Below are 20,077 nucleotides of genomic sequence, written 5' to 3' on the forward strand. Positions count from 1 at the left end.
GCTGGGACACTCCTCCTGGCTGGGAGACGGCACCTCAGAGCAGTGGGCACTTAGGGCGGGTTAAATCCCCTCAGCCCGGCCCCCCATCCTTCATCTCCCCACACGGACACTTTGAGAAGCAAAGCAAAAATCTGGACTGAAACAGAAAACTCCAGGCTAATTCAAATTTTAGAAGCTGGAAAGAACTGTAGTAGCAGTGCCAGCAGCCCCAAGTCACCAAACTCTGGCTCTGGGGAGCACCTGGAATGGGTCAAACCCCCAGAGTGTGTTGGTGTTGGGCCTCTGAAATGAGCCCTGGCTCATCTGCAGGGCCAGAGACGGAACAAAACCCACTCTACCCAACGTAATGGTGTCAGAAGCACATCTGTGACTTCTTCTGCAAATACTGGCCATCCCTGGGGATTTTGGAAAGAGCCCTTGCCTTCTGAATATGCTCACTGCTGCCCTGAGCAAAGGGAGAGTAGTATTTTAAATGACTTCAAGATGAGATCATTAATGGATGTCAGTGTCTCACTCTTCCAGCTGATTGTGGATGAAATCCCTGCCCTGGCAAGCACAAAGGCACCTGTGGGTAGAGCTGAGCTGAGTGGATGAGATCCTGAACCTGGGAGAGACCCTGGATCTCCCACAGGGCACCATCTCCTTGTTTCATCCTCACCACAAGCACCACAGGAGGCTCCACCTCAACCTCCTGCCACCAGCTTCATCCTTGTCTGTGTTCCAGATTATGGGTTCCTTTGGCTCTAAAGCACCTTCAGTATTTCTGATGATGCCTCAGCTCTTTGGCTTTAATTAGATCATTGAGCATGACCACGAGCTCCTCACCTCCATGTCCTGTCTCCTGAGACCTCCTTTGTGTTTTCATACAAAGCCACAGTGGTTTTGCTTTTTGGGGGAAAATCCAAGAGGAAGACTTGACAGTGCCCAGGGAACTGCAGACCATCTGTGAGCTGTGGGGTGTGGAGGGACAGAGGTATCTGCTGGATACAAGTGACATCCCGCCAAAGGCTACAGAGGTCCACAACCACCTCCCCCCCAATCCTTCTGTGTGTGCCATGGCACAGATATTAATGGTGGAAACAGATAAAACCGGGGCAGGAATCCCCACTTCCCAGAGGAGCATAAATCAACACACGTGAAGATCTGGTGCTGCTGTAATTAGCACCACACAAAGCTTATGCAGTAATTAACTTTCTCCCTTCCAAGTTAAGATTTAATGGCATGCAGTAAAATCAGACCCAAGGCGATGAAACAAGCAGAGAAAAACCCTGTCAAATTAGGCACCTGTGACTTGATAAGGAATTAATTATAGCCTGGTCTAATACTACTACTAATAAATTCCTGTTAATGTGCCCTTGTGCTCCAAGTGAGGAAAGACATCGAGAAAAATGTCCCATATTGAATCGAAGGGGCAGGTTTCTGCCAAACAGAGGCTCAGTCATGCTGGGATCTAAGTGAGCTACTGCACTGGACAGAGCTGGGAGAAGAAAATCTAGGACAAAAAAAGTCCTGGGCTGCTAGGGAGCTGCCCCAAACTTCCAAGTCCTCTGTAACACCAGCAGGAAACAGCTCTTCCCATGAGGAACTGTCACTGCCAGCAGCCTTGAGCATCTCCCAAGGCAACTCCCAGTGCGTGGGGATGAGGACAGAGGGACACCAGAGACCAGAGGAGAGGCTGTGTCCTGCAAAGGGAGAATAAACTCCAGCAATGGCAAAACACACTGACAGTGTTGGTCCTCTAAGGGTCCCATTTTTGCAGATGCCCTCAGAGTCAGGCTCCACCAAGAAGCACCAGCTCCACCCACAGCAGGCCCAGATCTCAGGGTCAGAATTCAGCTCCTACAACCCTCCTGTGTTGCCCGTGGAGGTGGCAGGGCCAGTGTGTACACGCAATGCCCAGAACAGCAGGTAAGATCACCTTGCCATGTCAGGAAAGGGAGAAAGTTATGGGAGGATCTGACCAGATGCAATGTTACATGCCAGGATCTAACCTGGACATCCTTTCTGTCAATAAATTCCAGCTTTGGCTCCTCACAGAAGAGCAGGCAAGTTCCTGAAGAAGCCCCGTGTGGCTGGGCAGAGGGAGGATATCTTCTCAGCAGCTCTGATCTTTACTTTCCCCTATTTTTCCTTGGTAGAAAAAAATGCTAGAGGTGTCCTACCAGCTCCACGTGCCACTAAGTCTCCCTGGCAAAGCTGAAGGTATTTTTGCCATGCAGGAAGGAAATAGGGCATGTCTTGGTGGTACATGTGAGATCAAGGTTGATTTATTTTACTCTCCCCACTGCTCTGGCATAAAGTCATCCAGTATCCTGTCTCTACCTGGCAGTTCATGCACTCAAATCCAAGGGGGAATGCATGAGGATGTGAAACACACATCATCTGAACAGCACCTGGAGCCTGCATGGCACTTTCTGAGGATGCTCTTTCCAGATAAGAGAGCTTTAGGTCACCCCATATTCCCAGCTCAGAGATTCAGAGCAGCAGATTCATCACAGCAGACCCTTTGCACAGGGTTATGACAACTCTTCCCAGGCGACAGAGGTCTCTAAACATGTGGATTTTGGTAAGGGGCAAAATCCAGCCCTGAGATCCTTACCTGACACAAGCACTCACAGTGAGGTACACCAGAGCCAAGCAGAGAGGAGATATTATTTTACATCATTATCACATTTGCCCCAAGCATTTCAGCTTTTTGCTCCAAGCACTCTTGGAACTCACACCTCCAGGTATCACCTGCCTCTTGCTACAGCTTGGCATAGGTCAATGAAGTAAATTATTAAATTACTAAAAATTCCAGTAACACCGAATGCAGAATTAGTGTCCTTAAATCACAAAGCAATCAGCATTTTTGTTCCTTGGTCTCTTTCCTTGGCCTGCCTTTGGCAGTGTACAGGCACTGTGTCCCCTCACTCAGGGGCTCTGCTCAGGGGTCCTGTGTGGTCACTTGTGTGATGTGGTCAGGCCCTGGAAGTTGGGCTCTGTGCACGGGGGCAGCGCTGCCTGCCGGCTCAGCAGCTTCTCCAGGGCACTTATCTCAGCATCTCGTCTCTCTATGTCCTCAAACGGGGTCCAGGACATGTCGTGCTGCAGCTTATAGGCACCAAGAAATTCATGGGGACTGGTACCCCATTCCTGGTGGAGAAAAGAGAGATTCCATCAGTACTCAGTTTCCCTTGGAGCTGGGCTGTGCTGTCCCTCAGCCCTACTCCCTTCAAAGCAGTCCCAGCTACACAACCATCCCATCTCCTAACCCAAAAACAGGCTTAGCTACCCCAAGTCCAAGACCAGGCTGAGCTCCACCACTGCTGACACAGGAAGGCTTGTGAACACAAGATCTCCCTGACCTGCCCAGAGCTCTGCCCTGAAGCCTTCACCCTGCATGTATGAAAATGGGTAGTCTGGAAGGAGGAGACCTCCAAAACCATCATCCCCTCAGCTGCAGGCAAACTCAGTCCCTGGGCTGAAGTACCCAAACAGACCATCCTGCCAAGCAGCCAGGGAAGGCTCAGGGCACATTGGCAGTTATTTACTTCCAGACAAAAAACTAAAGGTACCAAAAGACAAAATTCAGGTCCATGCCCCAAAGGGTTTCCAGCCGTTCTCCACCAAGAGCCAGAGAAGTCCACAAGAGGCTCTGGCCCCAGCTGACTGCCCAGAGCAAGAGCAAACACCAAACCTGAGCAGGGATCAACAAATGCCCCCATCAAGCTGGTGCTTTTGCCTGAGCTCCACATGTTCCCAAGCACCAGAAACATGACTTTTTCCCCTCCCTGCTTCTTCATGGGCTGTAACACCCACCTTAGGAGACAGGATGGAGAAGTATCTCTGCCCACTCTCCCGCCTGTACAGGTAGTAAACATTTCCTGGCTTCTTCACAAGGTTGCAGGCCACGTGGTTCAGATCAGCATCCCTGTTAGCTTCATCCAAGACCTGGAACACACAAAAATTAACATCTTCACACTTCAAATAAAATGACAACATGCTATTGCCTCTCAGCCATGGCCCAAGACACATCACTTGACCTATGGGTCATGAGGCCTTGATGTCTCTGGCACACAGGAAGGAGATGCTTTCCAAATAGTCTTTTCCAATCCTTCCCTGTCAGTAGGACTTCAGACAACCTCCCCACAGAGGTGGAGATACCTCTGCATCTCACCCCAGATTCACTTCTATGCCTGACACCCCATGTTGGGCTTAGTCCCCATCTCCTCACACAACTGCTGCACTCTGGGGCCTTCCTGCTGTGCTTTGCCAGGAAAGGGGCAGGAAACAAAGGAGAATTCATCTCCCCAGCTCCACCACCTGACTGCTCCACTGCTCCAGCTCCACCAGTTAATGACCACATGATGTAATGGCCTCAATGGCAGTGGGCCAGTTGCAGTGACTGGCAGATCCGTCCCCACTCTGGCTCCAGATTTCACCCCTAAGGGTGAAGGCTGGATTGATGAGCACAGCCAAGCCCTGTGTGTGCTGCTGGGACCACCCACTCCAGCAAATGATCCAGGACAAATAGGAAAGCCAAGCTTATCATCGGGTAAGAGCTCATCTCTCCCAGGGCCTCAGATCCAGCTAGGGACACATCATCACTTCACCAGCCCCTTCCAAGAGCACAGTGCACACACAGGTCACCTGTCCCAAACCCAGAGTCATCTCTCCTTGTCCTGACACCCAAGTTGTTTTGGACCACCCACCCTTGCTCCCCTACTTTGGTCAAGGCCCTTCCTTGTGTGCTCAGGATGCAGGGAAAGCACCAAAATCAACCCTCCCCCATCCCCCTGGACACTGGACAATAAGCCTCCTTATTTTTCCATTGAATCTTCTCTGCTCTTGGCCCCCACTCACATCTAGGCCACAGCTTTCCCCAAATGCAGTAGATGCAGTGGCAGCAGATGCTCATCCCCCCAGGCCAGGAGCCCTCTGCCCATCCCCACTCACCTTCCGTGCCTGCTCCTGCAGGTGCCGGATCTGCTCAGCGATGACGGTCAGTTTGCTGCAGGCATTTGCTCGGACAAAGTTATCAGCCTGGGAGAGAAAATCAGGGCTGCTCAGGACAAGAAGCAGCCCTCTAGACTGTGCTGAGCCAGCTGTGGTTGAGATCAAGACATCAACAGAGCTGGGGGGTGCAGGAACTGTCCTGGCACCCCGGGCAGGAGCAAGGACCAGCAGCTGTCTGCATAGGATAAGGGGCAGTGAGAGGGAGCAGCAGGACATACTGAGAAGCAATGGGCTGGACTGAGAGGCAGTGGGATGCACAGGGAGAAGGCAGGAGGACATACACTAAAGCATTTAGGTGAATTGAGAAGCTCTGGGGGACATCAGTGCAGTACAGGATGTATTATGATGCATTGGGGGAACAGTATAACATACTGGAGGGCACTGGGAGGACCAGTAGGACATATCAGGAAAAACTGGGTGGACTGAGAGGCAGGAAGGACTGGGAATCACTGAAGCAGCCCAGGACCTATCAGGGGTGCTAGGATGGACTGGAGTGTGGTAGTGGGAGGCATCTGTACACACTGCTGTGAACTAAAGAGAGCGGGACATACTGACATGGGACTTCAGTGGGATGCTCTAGGAGTCACTGCAGGGCAGCAAGGCACAGTGGGAAGCACTAAAGTGCGATAGGAGGTTCTGGAGACACCAAGAGCGTGGCAACTCGGGAAGACACTGGCGGAGCACTGCGAAATACTGGGAGGAGACAGTGGGAGATGGTGGGAAACATCACGGGAAACACCAGGAGGCCGCCGGGGCCACCGGAGAGCAGCGGGACGCGCGGGGAGGTACCAAGGCCGCCGCCGGCTGAGAAGGGCCCGGAGGCGGCCGGGAGGCGGCGGGACAGCGAGCTCCCCGCAGCCCCGCCGCCGGGACCCGGCCCTCACCTGCTGCACCTGCCGGGCCAGGGCCACCAGGTCCCCGGGGTCCCCGACGCGGGCGGCGCGGCCGGTGCTGCCCTCGACCAGGGCCAGCCTGGCCTCCGGACCGGGGCCGGGGCCGTCATTCCCCGGCTCCGCGCCGCCCTCCGCCATGGCCGGCCTCGGCCCCGCTTCCGCCCGCCGGGGGGAGTTTCCGCTGGGGCGTCAGCACGCACGGGAGGGGCGTGGCCACGGCGCCGCTGCCGCTGATTGGCCGGAGGGCGGGGCGGAGGGCGGGGCCGGGACGCTCCGGTGCCCGGGCGGGCGGGGCCGCGGCTGGGCCGGCGCTCGGACATGGCGCTGCTGCCGCCGCCGCTTCTCCTGCCGCGGCTGCCGCTGCTGCTGCTGCTGGCGCTGCTGGCGCGGGCGGCCACGCCACCGGAACCGGTCCCGGTGCCGACCCTGGCAGCGGGCGACCCGCCGTTGCCCGCCCAGTCCCCGGACGCGCTGTTCGCCGCCGGCGCCGAGGCGTACTCGCGGGGGGACTGGCCCGCCGTGGTGCTGCAGATGGAGCGGGCGCTGCGGGCGCGGGCCGCCCTGCGCTCCCGCCTGGTGCGGTGCCGCCTGCGCTGCGCCAACGCCACGGCCGGGCCGGCGGACGGGACAGAGTCACAACCCGACCCGGTGCTCCGGGACTTGTGGTTCTTTCGGGCGCTGCTCCGCCGCGCCGCCTGCCTGCGGGACTGCGGGCCCGCCGCGCCCTCCCGGTACCGCCTGGGCGAGGAGCTGGACCGCGAGTTCGGCCGGCGCAGCCCCTACAACTATCTCCAGGTCGCCTATTTCAAGGTGCGGCACCGGCGGCGGGATCGGCAGCGGCGAATGGGAGGGGAGGGAGGGGAAGGGGTGTCCCGCTACGGCGGGATTTGGGACGGGCGGGATGCGCGGAGGATCCCGGGATGAGGCGGGAGGACGGACGGGCGGGACCGGGTGAACCGGGCGGTGTCCATGGCGGTCCCGGGCGCCGGGAGGGCTCGGTGTGTGCCCGGCGGAGCGGGGTTGCCGGCCGGCTGTGCCCCCCCTCCCCCCTGGCGCCCCCCCAGCAGTGCCACGTCGGAGCTCGCCGGGGCCGCCCCTGTCACCGCCCTCCGCCCCGGGGAGCCGGGGTGTCCCCCCCGCTCCGCTCGAAGGGGTCCCCGCTGTCTCTGCCCCGTCCACCCAGATGAACCGCCCAGCGCAGGCGGCGGCGGCCGCTCACACCTTCTTCGTGGCCAACCCCGCGCACCAGGAGATGAAGCAGAACCTGGAGTACTACCAGGCCATGGTGGGAGTCCACGAGGATGACTTCACTGACCTGGAGGCCAAACCCCACCTGGTGAGATCCCCCCCTCCCAAAGCCCCTGTCGGCTGTGGGACCCAGGGCAATCACAGCACAGCTGCTGGCTCAGAGAGCTCCTGAGCTGCCACTGTGGTGGGGATGAGGTGATCTGTCATGGAGAGTGGAGCGCTAAGATCCCCTCGTCGTTTCTCATCCCTCCACAGCGGGAATTTCAGCTGGGTGTCCGGTTTTACACAGAGGAGCAGCCAGCTGCTGCCATCCTGCACCTGGAGAAGGCTCTGGAGGAGTATTTTGTGGCAGACACTGAGTGCCGTGCTCTCTGTGAGGGGCCATATGACTATGAGGGTTACAACTACCTGGAGTACAACGCAGACCTTTTCCAGGCCATTACAGGTGGGAGCCATCCCTTCTGTATCCTGCCACTAGAGTGGAGTACAATTCTTGGGGGATTGGGCCACAAAGACCTGGGGTGGGGGGTCCCTGAAGAGTGGAAACCCCATCCAAGCTTTCAGTAGGGAAGGTGTGGCCAGTAAGTGGCAGGAGGTGTTTACCTGCACTTAGCACTAGGGCTGATGCCCAGGAATCCTCCAAATTCCAGAGGAATATGGAAAAAGCAGAAGAGGGACTGGTAAAGGGTCAGCAGGATGTGATGGGAGGCTGAGGGTGGCTACTGTGTCCTGAGAGAGCACCACAACCCCACCACTGATCAGCTCAGAGGTGGACAACCCCCATCCCTGAGGGTTTTCCACTACCACAAAGTTTGCAACAACCCCAGTATGAGCAGGAGATTGAACAGCCCACAGGGTCCTGCCCACCAGCCCATGGGTGACTGTGAGCAGTGACAAGGGGTTTTTCTCTGCCAGATCACTCCATGCAGGTGCTGAGCTGCAAGCAGGGATGTGTCACAGAGCTGGCCTCACAGCCCGGCCAGGAGAAGCCTCTGGAGGATTTCCTGCCCTCACACTTCAACTACCTGCAGTTTGCCTACTACAACAGTAAGCAGCTCCTCACCTCATCCTCTGGGGTTGTCAGCACTGGGCAGCTCTCCATGGGCTGAAATTTCAGCTCTCCATGGGCTGAAATTGTGGATCCTCAGAGGGGTTTGGGTGGGGAAAGGACCTTCAAACATGATCTCTTCAGTCCAACTGAAGATGAAGGGATGTCTAGCACTGATCACTCAGATCTCCCAAATCCTCATCCAACTCAGTCTTTAACACTCTGCCAGTCTGTGCCAGGGCCTCACCACTCTCATCAGAGAAAATTCTCTCCTTATGGCCAACCTAATGCTGCCCTTCTTCAGTTTAAGACAATTCCCCTCGTCCTGTCACTATAAACCTTGACAAAAGGTTGTCTGCATCTTTCTTAGTAGGGGAAGGCCATAAGATCTCTCAGGAGCCTTTTCATGTCCAGATTCAACAAACCAAATTCTCTCAGCCTTTCTTCACAGAGGGGCTCCAGTTGTCTGACCATTTTTGTGGCTTCCTCTGGACTCACTCTAATGAGTCCATATCCTTGTGCTGGGGAGCCCAGAGCTGGAGGCAGCACTGCAAGTGGCGTCTCACCAGGGTGGAGCAGAGGGATGGAATCCCTCCCTCTCCTGTTGCCAATGCTGCCAGGAATCAGCCTGGGGGCCTTTCTGAGCTGCTGGTGCACACAGATGGGTCCTGTGCAATTTTTCCTCCACCATTATCTCTATGTCCTTCTCCCCTGGGTGCTCTAATCCCATCCATCTCCCTGTCTTCACTGATCCTGGTGGAGAGCCTTCCACTAGGCCTTGTACTTCATGAGGTTCATACAGACATGTTCCTCCTGCCTGAAATGTTCTCCAGGAGATTTGGATCTCTCTGTGCCTGGCTGCAGTCACTCTCCATGTTGCTTTACTCCTGGGCAGCTTCACTTTTCAAGTGAAACAACAGCCTAGAGAAGCATTTTTTTTCCTCCTTGCTAGCTGTCCACCTCTTGTCTCAAATCACAGCAGCACACTCCCACTGCAGAGGAGTTAAACCCAGAAAAAGACACCTGATTTTATCTCATTTTTTATTCACTTCTTTAGAAAAGTATAAAATGTTTCTGTGTGAACGTCTTCAAAAGGAAGGGAAAAATATGAAATCCAAGAGGATGGAAATCCTCAAAAAGAGACAGCTGTGAGGGGACCTCATCAATGTTTGTCAGTGTCTGCAGGGAAGTGTTGGAGGATGGAGTCGGGCTCTGCTCTGTGGTGTTGAGCAATAGGACAAGAGGCAGAAACTGATGCCTAGAAGTCTCACCTGGATATGAGGACGTGTGCAGTGACTGAGCACTGAAGAGATTGTCCAAGAGAGTGTCAGATCTCTCTCACTGGGGATATTCCAGACAATCTGGACACAATCCTGTGCCATATGCTCTCAGAGGACCCTGCTTGAGCAGAGAGGTTGGACCAGATGACCCACTGTGGTTCTTTTCAACCTGACTGATTCTGTGATTGTGTGATTCTGTGACAGGCCACATGAAAATGGGATAGGATGCTTCAGTGGCTGGAAACTGCAGGTTTGGCAGGAAATGGTTGGGTCCGGCTACCTGTAAATAGGCTTTGTAGTGTTTTCCAAGTGAGAAAACTACCCAAGCTATACAAGTACCCCTGATTTCTGTTGTGATGGTTTCTGGAAACAGGAAAGCACCACAGAGTTAGAATTTTGCCTTTGTGGCAGCAGTTATCCTTGCTCAAGGGGATCTGCCCTACTCCCGACACTGTTTGGAACACAAGGACTGTGTCTCTCACCTCTCCTCCATACCTTGTTCTGCCCCCTGTGCCCTTGGACATGCCATTAACAGCCCCATTTCTCATTGCAGGTGGGAATTATGAAAAAGCCATTGAATGCGCCAAAACCTATTTGCTCTTCTTCCCACATGACGAGGTGATGAACCAAAATTTGGCCTATTACACTGCTGTCCTGGGGGAAAACCTGGCCACACCCATCCAGCCCCGAGAGGTGAGCAATCAGATGGGATGAACAATTGCAGGGACACCTTCTCTCCTCACTGGGGACCTTTGCAGAAGTTGTAGGATCTCCTCTGTGCCAACTACTGAAGGTGGACAGGAATGGGTGGATTTAAGGTCAGACAAGCTGAAATAGCTTTATTATTATTATTATTATTATTTCTGAATAGCTTTTCAGCTATTTCAGAAAATAGCTGAAAAGCTGAAAAATACCACTGGCAAAATGTCTTGGGCCAAGTAAAGGTGGATGACTGGCACACGTGGACCCATTCCTGAGAGAGGAGGCTGTGAGAGGCAGGTGGAAAATCTTTTTAGGAGGATCTGAGCCCACCTCTGTTGCACTCTTCCACAACTGAAGTGAAATTGCTTTAAAAGGAGAGGATTTGGCTTCAAAATAGCCAGATCTGGATGGCCATGTCCTGCCTGGGATGTGATAGGCATGGATGGGAGTCTCTGCCCCACACCAGTTGGAGTAGGGAAGGGAAGCTGCTCCTAAAGAGCCTCCAGCAGAAGGTACACACATGGGCCTCTGCTCAACTGTCATCTCCCCAGGGCTTGTCCATAGGGAAGTTCAAAGAGGATGGGGAAAGCTACTTCCTTCCCAGCTCCCAGATGGAGCAGGAAACCAGGCTGTGGATCTGGAGCAAGGACCACAGGAATGGTGCAAACCTGCACCTTCCTGCCCATACTCGGGGTCTTTCAGAACCCTCCTGCTGCACCTTACCCCATCCCTCTGCCCTTTGCCACAGGAGATCCAGGTTTATCACCAGCGGAGTCTGATGGAGAAGGAGCTGCTCTTCTTCAGCTACGACGTCTTTGGCATCCCCTTTGTGGACCCGGTGGGTGGAGTGAGACCAGGGGGATGCAGTGGCCGGGTGGAATGAGGGGTCTGTGTCCTGGCCGGATCCCTGTCCAGCTCCTGATGTTGTTCTTCTGGCTGCAGGACACATGGACACCTGAAGAGGTGATACCAAAAAGACTGCGAGAGAAACAGAAGTGAGTGGTGTCATGTCACACAGTGGGGATCTGACATGACAAACCCTTCTTCCTCTGTGGGCTTCGGGCCAAAGGCCATGGCACAGAGCTTCTGCCAGGGGAGGTTTTGATGTTGGCACTGGAGGAGGCTGCTGGAGGGCAGAGCTTTACTTCCCATCAGCCCTTGGGATGATGGGCATGTATAGGTCACCCCAAGCACCTCAGAGTGGGGGATGCATTGAGGTGACTCTCTCCAGTCTAGGTGCCAGCTTTGTTACTGACACCTGAGACAATTTGTCCTGCCCTTGTCTTAGTGGCCCTCGTTTCTGATGTGGGGACAGTGGGGTGGTGGTGCTGATGGCTGCTGCATGCCCAGGGTGGAGCGGGAGACGGCAGCGCGCATCTCGGAGGAGATTGGCAACCTCATGAAGGAGATCGAGACCCTGGTGGAGGAGAAGGCCAAAGAGTCTGCTGAAATGAGCAAGTTCATCCGAGAAGGTGGAGAAGGCCAGGAGGGGAGGTGGGATGGGGCCCTTTGTGACCCCTGCTGCCAGCTCACGGTCCCCCCACACATGGGTGGCAGCAGGAGCAGGTGGCGGGACCACAGCTTCCCCCAGCCACCCCAGAGTTGGTGGCATCTATCCCCACGTCCACCAGTCCTGTTTGTGCCACAGGTGGCCCTCTGGTGTACGAAGGAGCCAGTGTCACCATGAACTCCAAGGCCCTGAATGGCTCCCAGCGTGTTGTGGTGGATGGAGTCCTTTCTGCCGAGGAGTGCCGAGCACTGCAGAGACTGACTAACGTGAGTGCAAGGATGGGTGGAGCAGGCAGGGATGGTAGAGGATGCTGAGGGGTCCCCTCCTGCAGCTCAGACATCAGACCAGTAACACCAGTTGGGTTTTGCAGGCAGCTGCCTCAGCTGGAGATGGCTATCGGGGGAAGACCTCTCCTCACACTCCCAGCGAGACCTTCTATGGTGTGACTGTCCTCAAGGCCCTCAAGGTTGGGATGGCTGTGTGGAGAACACGGTGTGGGGATGAGGGAGGGTAGTTTTGGGGCAGTAGACACTGCCCACACCCAGCTGGGACTGAGCCCCTGTTCTGTCTGTCCTCCACAGCTGGGCCAGGAGGGCAAGGTGCCCCTGCACAGTGCCTACTTGTACTACAATGTGACAGAGAAGGTGCGGCGCATGATGGAGTCCTACTTCCGCCTGGAGGTCCCACTCCACTTCTCCTACTCCCACCTCGTGTGCCGCACGGCCATCGATGGTGAGCTTGGCCAGAGGAGCAAGGCTTGTCCTGTCTGGAGCTCCTCTAACAGCTGGAGTTGGTCTGGTCTAGGACCTTTCTTTGGAGATCTCCTTGTTGCTCCCTAACCCACTCCTCTTCCCGGGAGGGTGTAGGAAGCTTGTCCCTAAGCCCAGTTTGGGAGGATGAGCAGCAGCTCTGCTGGTTGCCTCTAATCGGACTTCATGGCATACAGGATTTCATCACTCTGAGGCATTTTGGGATGGGTGCTGAGAGAGGCTGTGCATAGAGGGCCATGGAAATGACACGGGACAAGTCAACAGTGTTTTATGCCACCCAAATGGCCTTGCACAGTCCACACTCCAGCAAGTGGAAGTGCTTTAGGCTACATGTGACTTTCTTGTAATCTCCAAGCACAGGATACTTGGGGATGGACCCTGTTCTTGCCCAGAGGGGTCCTGACATGCACTGTTCTACCCTAGAGAAGCAAGAAGGTCGGACTGACAACAGCCATGAGGTGCATGTGGACAACTGCATTCTCAATGCAGAGGCACTGGTGTGTGTGAAGGAACCCCCAGCCTACACTTTCCGGGATTACAGGTACTGCTGGTGGCTGTCAGTAAGGGTACCATGATTTGGTGGCACCTGGGTTGGGAGGACACCAAACCTGGGCTCTTCTGCCTCTGGCTCTTGCCATAGAGTTGGGGAGCTCTGGACTCACCTGCTTGCTGGAGCTCTGGTGATGGTTGCTTGTCCCCTGCTCCCTTTAGTGCAATCCTCTACCTCAATGGGGACTTTGAAGGAGGAGCTTTCTACTTCACCGAGCTGGATGCCAAGACTGAGACCGTGAGTAGCTCAGCTCTGAGGATCCATGTGCAGCACCAAATGCAGCTCCTGCCTGTTGGTCCTGTCAGGGAATGTCCCCTGAGCCACTGCAAAAGATGAACTTGGGTTGAGGGGAACCAACTCACCCCTGACTGGGCTCTCCCACCCTTGGCAGGCAGAGGTCCAGCCTCAGTGTGGCCGTGCCGTGGGCTTCTCCTCTGGCTCAGAGAACCCCCATGGGGTGAAGGCTGTGACCAGGGGTCAGCGCTGTGCCATTGCCCTCTGGTTCACCCTGGACCCTCGGCACAGTGAGCGGGTAAGCTCCCTCCCTCCCTCCTGGCAGCACGTGGGGTTTTTGGGTGGGGCAGTGGCTGTGCTCACCACCACGGGTGTGCCCACAGGAGCGGGTGCAGGCAGATGACCTGGTGAAGATGCTTTTCGGCATGGAAGAAGAGGGGGTTTTGGAGCCAGAGCCAGAGAAGGAATCATCACCTCCCGTTGTGGTGAGGAAGGATGAGCTGTGACATCCTGCAGAGACCAGGACATCTCTGCTGGGACTAGTCATGTCAGCATTGTGGCTTCGGGCTGCACAGTCGTAAGGGTGACCTATGGGACGCCCTCTGTCCCCAGCCCAGTTGGAATGGGGCTTTGGAGAATGCCGTGTACTGCCCCTGCAGCATCCAGCATCCCACTCCAGAGCTGACCTGGGGTGTACGATGGAGGCTCAGGGCTGGGTGACACGGGGACAAGGGAGGGATGCTGTGTTGGGGTGGGGCCCTGGTGCCAATGGGTGCAGATGTGTGCCTTTCCTGAACTTGCAGCTATTTAAGTGCCTTCTGTAGAAAATGGGTGAATAAAGGTAATTTTTTTTTCTAAGCTGTTGCTCTCCAAGTGGGGACTGAAGGCTGGTGCCACCCTTTGGCTGTCGTCAGTGTTGGGGTGCAACCTTCCCTCCTGGGGAACATTTACCCAAGAGCATTGTAGCCCTGTAGCCTCACAAAGGTGTTTTGGGGGACAAGATGCCCCAGGGGCAGTAGGGACAATCTCCAGCTGAGCATCTCGTAGACCATGCTCCCATAGCGTGGGAAGGAACCCACCATTCCAGGGAGGAGGGAACCGTCCTTGTACAAGAAGGACATTGAGCACCCTGACACCCCCGGACAGGGCATTGAATTGTTCCCGCAGATGTCTGGCCATTACCATAACCATCCCGGGAATGTGGGCAAATAAATCCCACCCCACAGTGCAGCCACCCAGCACCCCCATCCCACTTGGAGGGGCATTCAGCATGGGGGTGGGCACGGGGGGTCTGGAGGATGACTTCTCCAGGATGAACACACAGTCCCAGTGGAGGCTGCCCACCATGCCAGCGTCCACCCCCAGCTGCCCGGGCGCGTGAGCAGACTGCTGATGAGGGCAGGGCGGTTAACGATTGCCAGGTCCTGGGGCTGCAATGGGCCTGGTGTCACCGGGGTGGTGACACGTGTTCCCCGCACCCCCGTCCCTCTCCTGCGGGCGTACACCACTGACAATGGCTTCTCTTGTTGGTGGCGTGGCGGCCTGGTGTGCCTGCATTCCCTCACTGACCGAACCCTTCCCTGCTCCCTGCTGAATTCCTGGAGTAGCCCCTGGGGCCTCTGGGGGGCTCCAGCCCACACCAGGGGTCAAGGATGGCAACTGCCCACACACCCCTGGTCCCTCCACCTGGTGGGGAGCCCCGTTTTCCCATATCCCTCCACTGTCCTTTGAGGGGTTCCCATCTCCTGCAAGACCCAAATCTCTCCTGTAGGACCCAAGTACCCTCCATGCCCCAAATCTTTTCTCTAAGACCACATTCTTCCCTCTAGCATTCAAACCTCTAGCCTCCAACCCCAAATCATTCTCCTCAGCCTCAAGCCTCTCCCCCTCAGACCTAACACTCTTCCCTGGCCAGGCCCCAGTGGCCCCACTCCAGGCCCCTAATTCCCTCTTTTCAGTACCCAGTTCCCCCTAAACTCCACATCACCCACATCTTTGGGCCCAACTCTCCCAGTCGAGACTCAAATCTCCCCACGAAACACCCATACCTCTTCTCTTCACCTCAAATCCCCTCGGCCCCTAAATCTCCCCTCATAAGACCCATCTCTCTCCCTTCACTTCAAATCTCTCCCGGCACCTAAATCTCCCCGCAGAAGACCCATACCACTTCTCTTCACCTCAAATCCCCCTGGCACCTAAATTTCACCTTGCAAGACCCATAACTTTCCCTTCACCTCAAATCCCTCTGGCACCTAAACGTCTCCACACAAGACCCATCTCTGTTCCTTCACTTCAAATCCCCCCCGGCACCTAAATCTCCCCTCACAATACTCATCTCCCACCCTTCCCCTCAAATTCCCCCCAACACCCAAATCTCCTCGCAGAACACCCATACCTCTCTCTCTTCACCTCAAATCCCCCCCAGCACCTAAATCTCCCCTCACAAGACCCATCCCTGTCCCTTCCCCTCCAATCCTCCCCCGGCATTTCCAGCTCCCCGCCCGTTCCCCTCAGAGCCGCCCCTCGGCCTTTTCCCGCCCCCGCGGGCCGCTCTCCCTCAGGCGGGCCGGGCCGGGCGCGGAGCGGCGGCGATGGGCGGCGGGGCTCGGGAGCTGGCCGGGTACCTGGCAGCCCTGGCCGGCTGGATGGCAGCCCTGGCCGCCGCCGTGTTACCGCACTGGCGGCAGAGCTCGTACGCGGGGGACGCCATCATCACGGCCGTGGGGCTCCACGAGGGGCTGTGGATGAGCTGCGCCGCCCAGAGCACCGGGCAGGTGCAGTGCCGCCTGCACGACTCGCTGCTCTCCCTCGAAGGTGGGTACGGGGGCACGGGGGGGATGAGCCCCGCTTCCTTTCCTGGCTGTATTCCCCGCTCCCTGTCTGTACCTTGGGTCTGAGCGCCCCTGGGATCCTGAGCTGCCCTTGCCGCCCTGTAAGTGTGAGCCCTGCTGTGTGTTTGACCCTCTCTCCTGTGGCTCTGAGCCCTTCTCTGTGTTTGAACCTGCCTATGTGGGTTTAAACACACATCCCCAACAGGTCTGTACCCTCTTCACGTCTGGGTGCCCCTTTCCCGTGTGGATCTGAGCTCCCCTGGCCCCTCCTGGAGCCTGAGTCACCTTCAGGTCCGAGTCCTTCTTGCCACCATCCCTATTATAGGTGTGACCCACCTCAGAACGGTCTGAGGCCACTCATGCACTGAGCTGAGCTCGATGTGTGTTCAGGGTTCCTTCTCCACCTGTGAACCTTGGACCCCAACCTCCTCATCCCGGGACTGAGCCTCTCTTGGTCCTGTGGGTTTGAGCCCCTTTGTGTCACTGGGGCACTCCTGGCCCCAGCAAGTCCAATGTGGGCGTCACATTTAGATACCAACAGTGCCCAGTGGGGACATCAAAAACATCCGTGACTGTGCATCACCCTTTTGGCATTTGGTGGCTCTGGTGCTGCTCCAGGCAAGGTGTTGCCGAGCCCAACACAGTCATGACCAAGATGAGGGTGGCAGGGAGGAAGGTCAGGTTAGCCCTGAGCTGAGCTGAGGTCTCCATATCTGCCAGGTGGGGAGGATGTGATGTGGGAGCTACACAGCAAGGACAGGGTTAAGGACAGGTCCATCACCAGCATGGAACTCGGTGACCTTGCTTCCAGTGCCTGGCTGTGGCCAAAGGCACCTGCTGGGAGCAGTTTTTCTTCCCTCCTTGCAGGTCACATCCAGACATCCCGGGCTCTCATGATCATTTCTCTCCTCCTGGGCTTCTTTGGCATCATCGTGAGCGTGGTGGGCATGAAGTGCACTAAAGTTGGGGAGGAGGATCCTGTCACCAAGAGCCGTGTAGCTGTTGCTGGAGGTGTCCTCTTTGTTCTCTCTGGTAAGGCAGCTCTAGCCTTCATACATCACTGCTGCAGGAATCCTCAAACACCCTTCAACACTGACAGAGGCAGGGGAGCAGTTCGGTGTGGGCTGGATGTCGCTGACAATCCATGTTTGATGTCTAGTGGAACGGCTAGACACACTGCAGGGGCTTTGGACTGGGGGATCTTTAAAGGTCCCTTCCAACCCAAACCATTCTGTGACTCCCTCATTCTGTGCCCAGGGCTGTGCACACTGGCTGCCGTGTCCTTGTATGCAACACAGGTGACCTATGAGTTCTTCAGAGAGAGCACCATCCCCATCAACGCCAGGTAAGAGCCTGGCTCAGGCTCAGGGGGTGCCCTTATGAATCCTGTCCTGTCCCTGCACTTCCCATTGCACCTTCCCTTGCTGGTTTTGGGGGGGGCACAGCATTGTGGGCTGATGTGCCCCACAGGTGGGATCTCTGCCAGCCCTTGGTGCCACCTTCAGAAATGTCCCTGGTGCTAAAGCTTTAGTTGTCACCAGCTGGGGCAGGGTAGTGGTGGACATGTGGAATTTCAGCCCAGGGGAGGATTAAAAGATGGGGACACGCAGGACCTGGATACAGCCAGCAGGAAGGATGGGGATGGAGAGGGAAGAACCAAAATCTCCCTTGGCATCATTGGTCACCTCATCAGGGCTTTGAGCATCCTATTGCCCATCTCAGTTTGCACCTCTGCCTCTCTGCCCCTCCTGATGATCCCTCGCCCCTTTCACCACAGGTACGAGTTTGGCTCTGCTCTCTTCGTGGGCTGGGGGGCCGCCAGCCTCTCCCTGCTGGGCGGGTCCCTCCTGTGCTGCTCCTGGCCCGCCAAGGAGCGCCGAGGACAGCCCTACCAGCGGCAGACACAGCCCTCCACGGCCCGGGAGTATGTCTGAGCCCTGGCCCTGCTGCCCAGGGCCTCCCTCCCCTCCCAAAAACAGCCAGGACCTGCCGCTCCCACCCTGCCCGGACCCCGAATGAGACCTTGCTCCTCCTCACCTTCCGGGTTTCAGCACCGTTTTCAGTGCTGAGATAGAGGATTTAAGTGTCCCACCTCCCATCTATCCATCGTTGGCATGTTCTCCTCAGCTGGGCGGGGTGACACCCCCAGCCCTGCACTGCAGCCAGATCACCTGTCTCTCTGTCTGTGTGTCTGTCTGTCTGTGTGTCAGTCTGTCAGTCTGTCTGTCACAGGGATGCCGTGGGGGCCATGCAGGGAGCCTGGTGCTGGTGCCACAGGGGCACAGAGCCAGTCCCACGGGGGTGTGCAGCACAGAAGTGCTTTGTGCCGTGGCCACCCCTCTCCCACATCGTGTTTTCAGGAGCAGGCAGGGAGGAAAGTCAGTGCTTGCTTTTCCTGGGATGAGGTTTTCATTTCTAACAGCACCAGCGTGGCTTGGGGTTCCATCCCCACACCCTGCTCTTGGCAGAGGGTTGCTTTCAGGGTGCAGCATTCCTCTGCCTCATTGCTACTGAAAAGCAATACTTTTAAAATTATTATTAATTATTATTGATTCCTGCCTGGAGGCCAGTTGCTCCAGCTGAGCTCTGCCAGCCCAAACCTGCCTTGGGCTCGTTCCTGTCCAGGACCAGGCTGTGCCTTGTTAAACAAGAATAAATGAGTTTGGGCAAATTAAAGCAACAAAAAAAGGGCTCTGAACACAAAGGATTTGTTTTTAGTTTTGGTGCCCAGCACAACTATTTTGAGTGGCAGATGGACAGAGCCCTGAATTTTGGTGCCTCCCTGCTGGGTCCAAATCCCTCTTCCCATCAGGATCCCCGAGAGCAGACAGGGAAGGTTCCAAACACAACCTGCTAATTGCCTCTTTGTACCTCTATTTTACTGCTACTAATTGTTTTGCAACTGCCAAAGCTCCAATTTCATCTGTAAATCCTCCAAACTCCCTGTACTCCAGCCCTCCAGCCCTGCTGCAGGTGTTGCACCAGCCAAGCCACAGGGAAGGACACTGGAAATTATCCAAACAGCTTCATTATCTATTTTTATTATTTTGTTTTTAAACCCAAATATGAAGTGAGAGCTGACTTTTTAAATTTCGTTTTGCTCTATTTTATTTTATTTTGCTTTATTTTGTTTAATTTTACTTTATTTTATTTTCTATTTCTCTGTTTTATTTTGCTCTATTTTATTTTACTCTATTTGTCTCCATTTTATTTTCTTTCTCTCTATTTTATTTCCTTTCCCTCTATTTGATGTTATGCCCATGCCCAGGTCTGGGTCCCTGGCTGTGCTGGAGGAGAAGCAATGCTATTTTTTCCCCAAGGGGGTGATTTCTCTCTTTCTCCCTGGCGTTAATGGCCTTTTTCTCTTTTAAATTGCAGTCCCTCTGTAAAACTGTGTCCTGCACCCCTCAGGTGTTCAGGTGCTGAACCCAGATTTTGGGGTTCCCCTTGAAAAACACCAGCAAATGCCACTGCAGTGAGGATTGAAAAGAAACCTTGTGCTTTAAAACAAACAAACAGACAAAAAACCTAAAAAGGCCTTTTTATATTTTAGTGTAAAGAATGGGTTTTTTTCTATTAATATAAATTCCTTTAACTTTTCCATGGGATGCGTGGCCTTGGGAAATGGGATGGGTGGGGATTTTTAAGTGCTTTTTTTTTTCTTTTTGTACTAAAAATTGTGACTTGGTGGTATTAAAATATTTTCAATCATGTGCATCTTTCTGGAACTGTCTCTTTGATTTCCCCTCACTCCCCATCAGGACCAGTCCCCTCCAGTGGCTCCAGTGCTGGCTCAGAGCCACTTCTGCAGGAGCCTCTCCCCCATCCTCAACAGTTCTTACCCTCCTGGCTAAATATGTTGTGTCTTTTGCCACATGTTGCTCTCAAAGGTGGGGATGTGGCCTTACAAATTTCTTAATTTAAGGTCAAATTCGTGGGAATACAGCTTGGCCCCTCCACAAGTCTCTTCCCAAGGCTGAAATGCCACCAACATCTTCCACTTATGGACCCTC

General features: G+C 55.2%; 3 protein-coding genes across 3 annotated transcripts; 2 read left to right on the top strand and 1 right to left on the bottom strand.

The window, feature by feature from the left end:
- Positions 1 to 2,640: 2,640 nt before the first annotated feature.
- On the bottom strand, positions 2,641 to 6,039 carry LOC310918242 (uncharacterized protein C1orf50 homolog). The gene is made up of 4 exons (XM_083877092.1): positions 5,883 to 6,039; positions 4,939 to 5,025; positions 3,802 to 3,933; positions 2,641 to 3,135 (listed from the first exon to the last, which is right to left on the bottom strand). The coding sequence occupies exons 1-4, from the start codon at positions 6,027 to 6,029 to the stop codon at positions 2,944 to 2,946; spliced, it is 558 nt and encodes a 185-aa protein (XP_083733218.1). The 5' UTR covers positions 6,030 to 6,039; the 3' UTR covers positions 2,641 to 2,943.
- Positions 6,040 to 6,181: 142 nt separating this feature from the next.
- P3H1 (prolyl 3-hydroxylase 1) lies at positions 6,182 to 14,068 on the top strand. The gene is made up of 15 exons (XM_083877091.1): positions 6,182 to 6,701; positions 7,075 to 7,227; positions 7,395 to 7,584; positions 8,055 to 8,186; positions 10,021 to 10,160; positions 10,918 to 11,007; positions 11,112 to 11,164; positions 11,520 to 11,641; positions 11,818 to 11,945; positions 12,050 to 12,145; positions 12,261 to 12,411; positions 12,873 to 12,990; positions 13,161 to 13,236; positions 13,391 to 13,531; positions 13,617 to 14,068. The coding sequence occupies exons 1-15, from the start codon at positions 6,210 to 6,212 to the stop codon at positions 13,737 to 13,739; spliced, it is 2,205 nt and encodes a 734-aa protein (XP_083733217.1). The 5' UTR covers positions 6,182 to 6,209; the 3' UTR covers positions 13,740 to 14,068.
- Positions 14,069 to 15,824: 1,756 nt separating this feature from the next.
- CLDN19 (claudin 19) lies at positions 15,825 to 19,974 on the top strand (the record flags this gene model as incomplete). The annotated part of the gene is made up of 4 exons (XM_083876775.1): positions 15,825 to 16,047; positions 16,932 to 17,096; positions 17,322 to 17,409; positions 17,842 to 19,974. 4 exons carry the CDS (start codon positions 15,825 to 15,827, stop codon positions 17,996 to 17,998), a joined length of 633 nt encoding a protein of 210 aa, XP_083732901.1. The 3' UTR covers positions 17,999 to 19,974.
- Between the last annotated feature and the right edge of the window lie 103 nt (positions 19,975 to 20,077).

Source organism: Zosterops lateralis (assembly GCF_965231275.1).
Source record: "Zosterops lateralis genome assembly, chromosome: 22".
Taxonomy (NCBI): domain Eukaryota; kingdom Metazoa; phylum Chordata; class Aves; order Passeriformes; family Zosteropidae; genus Zosterops; species Zosterops lateralis.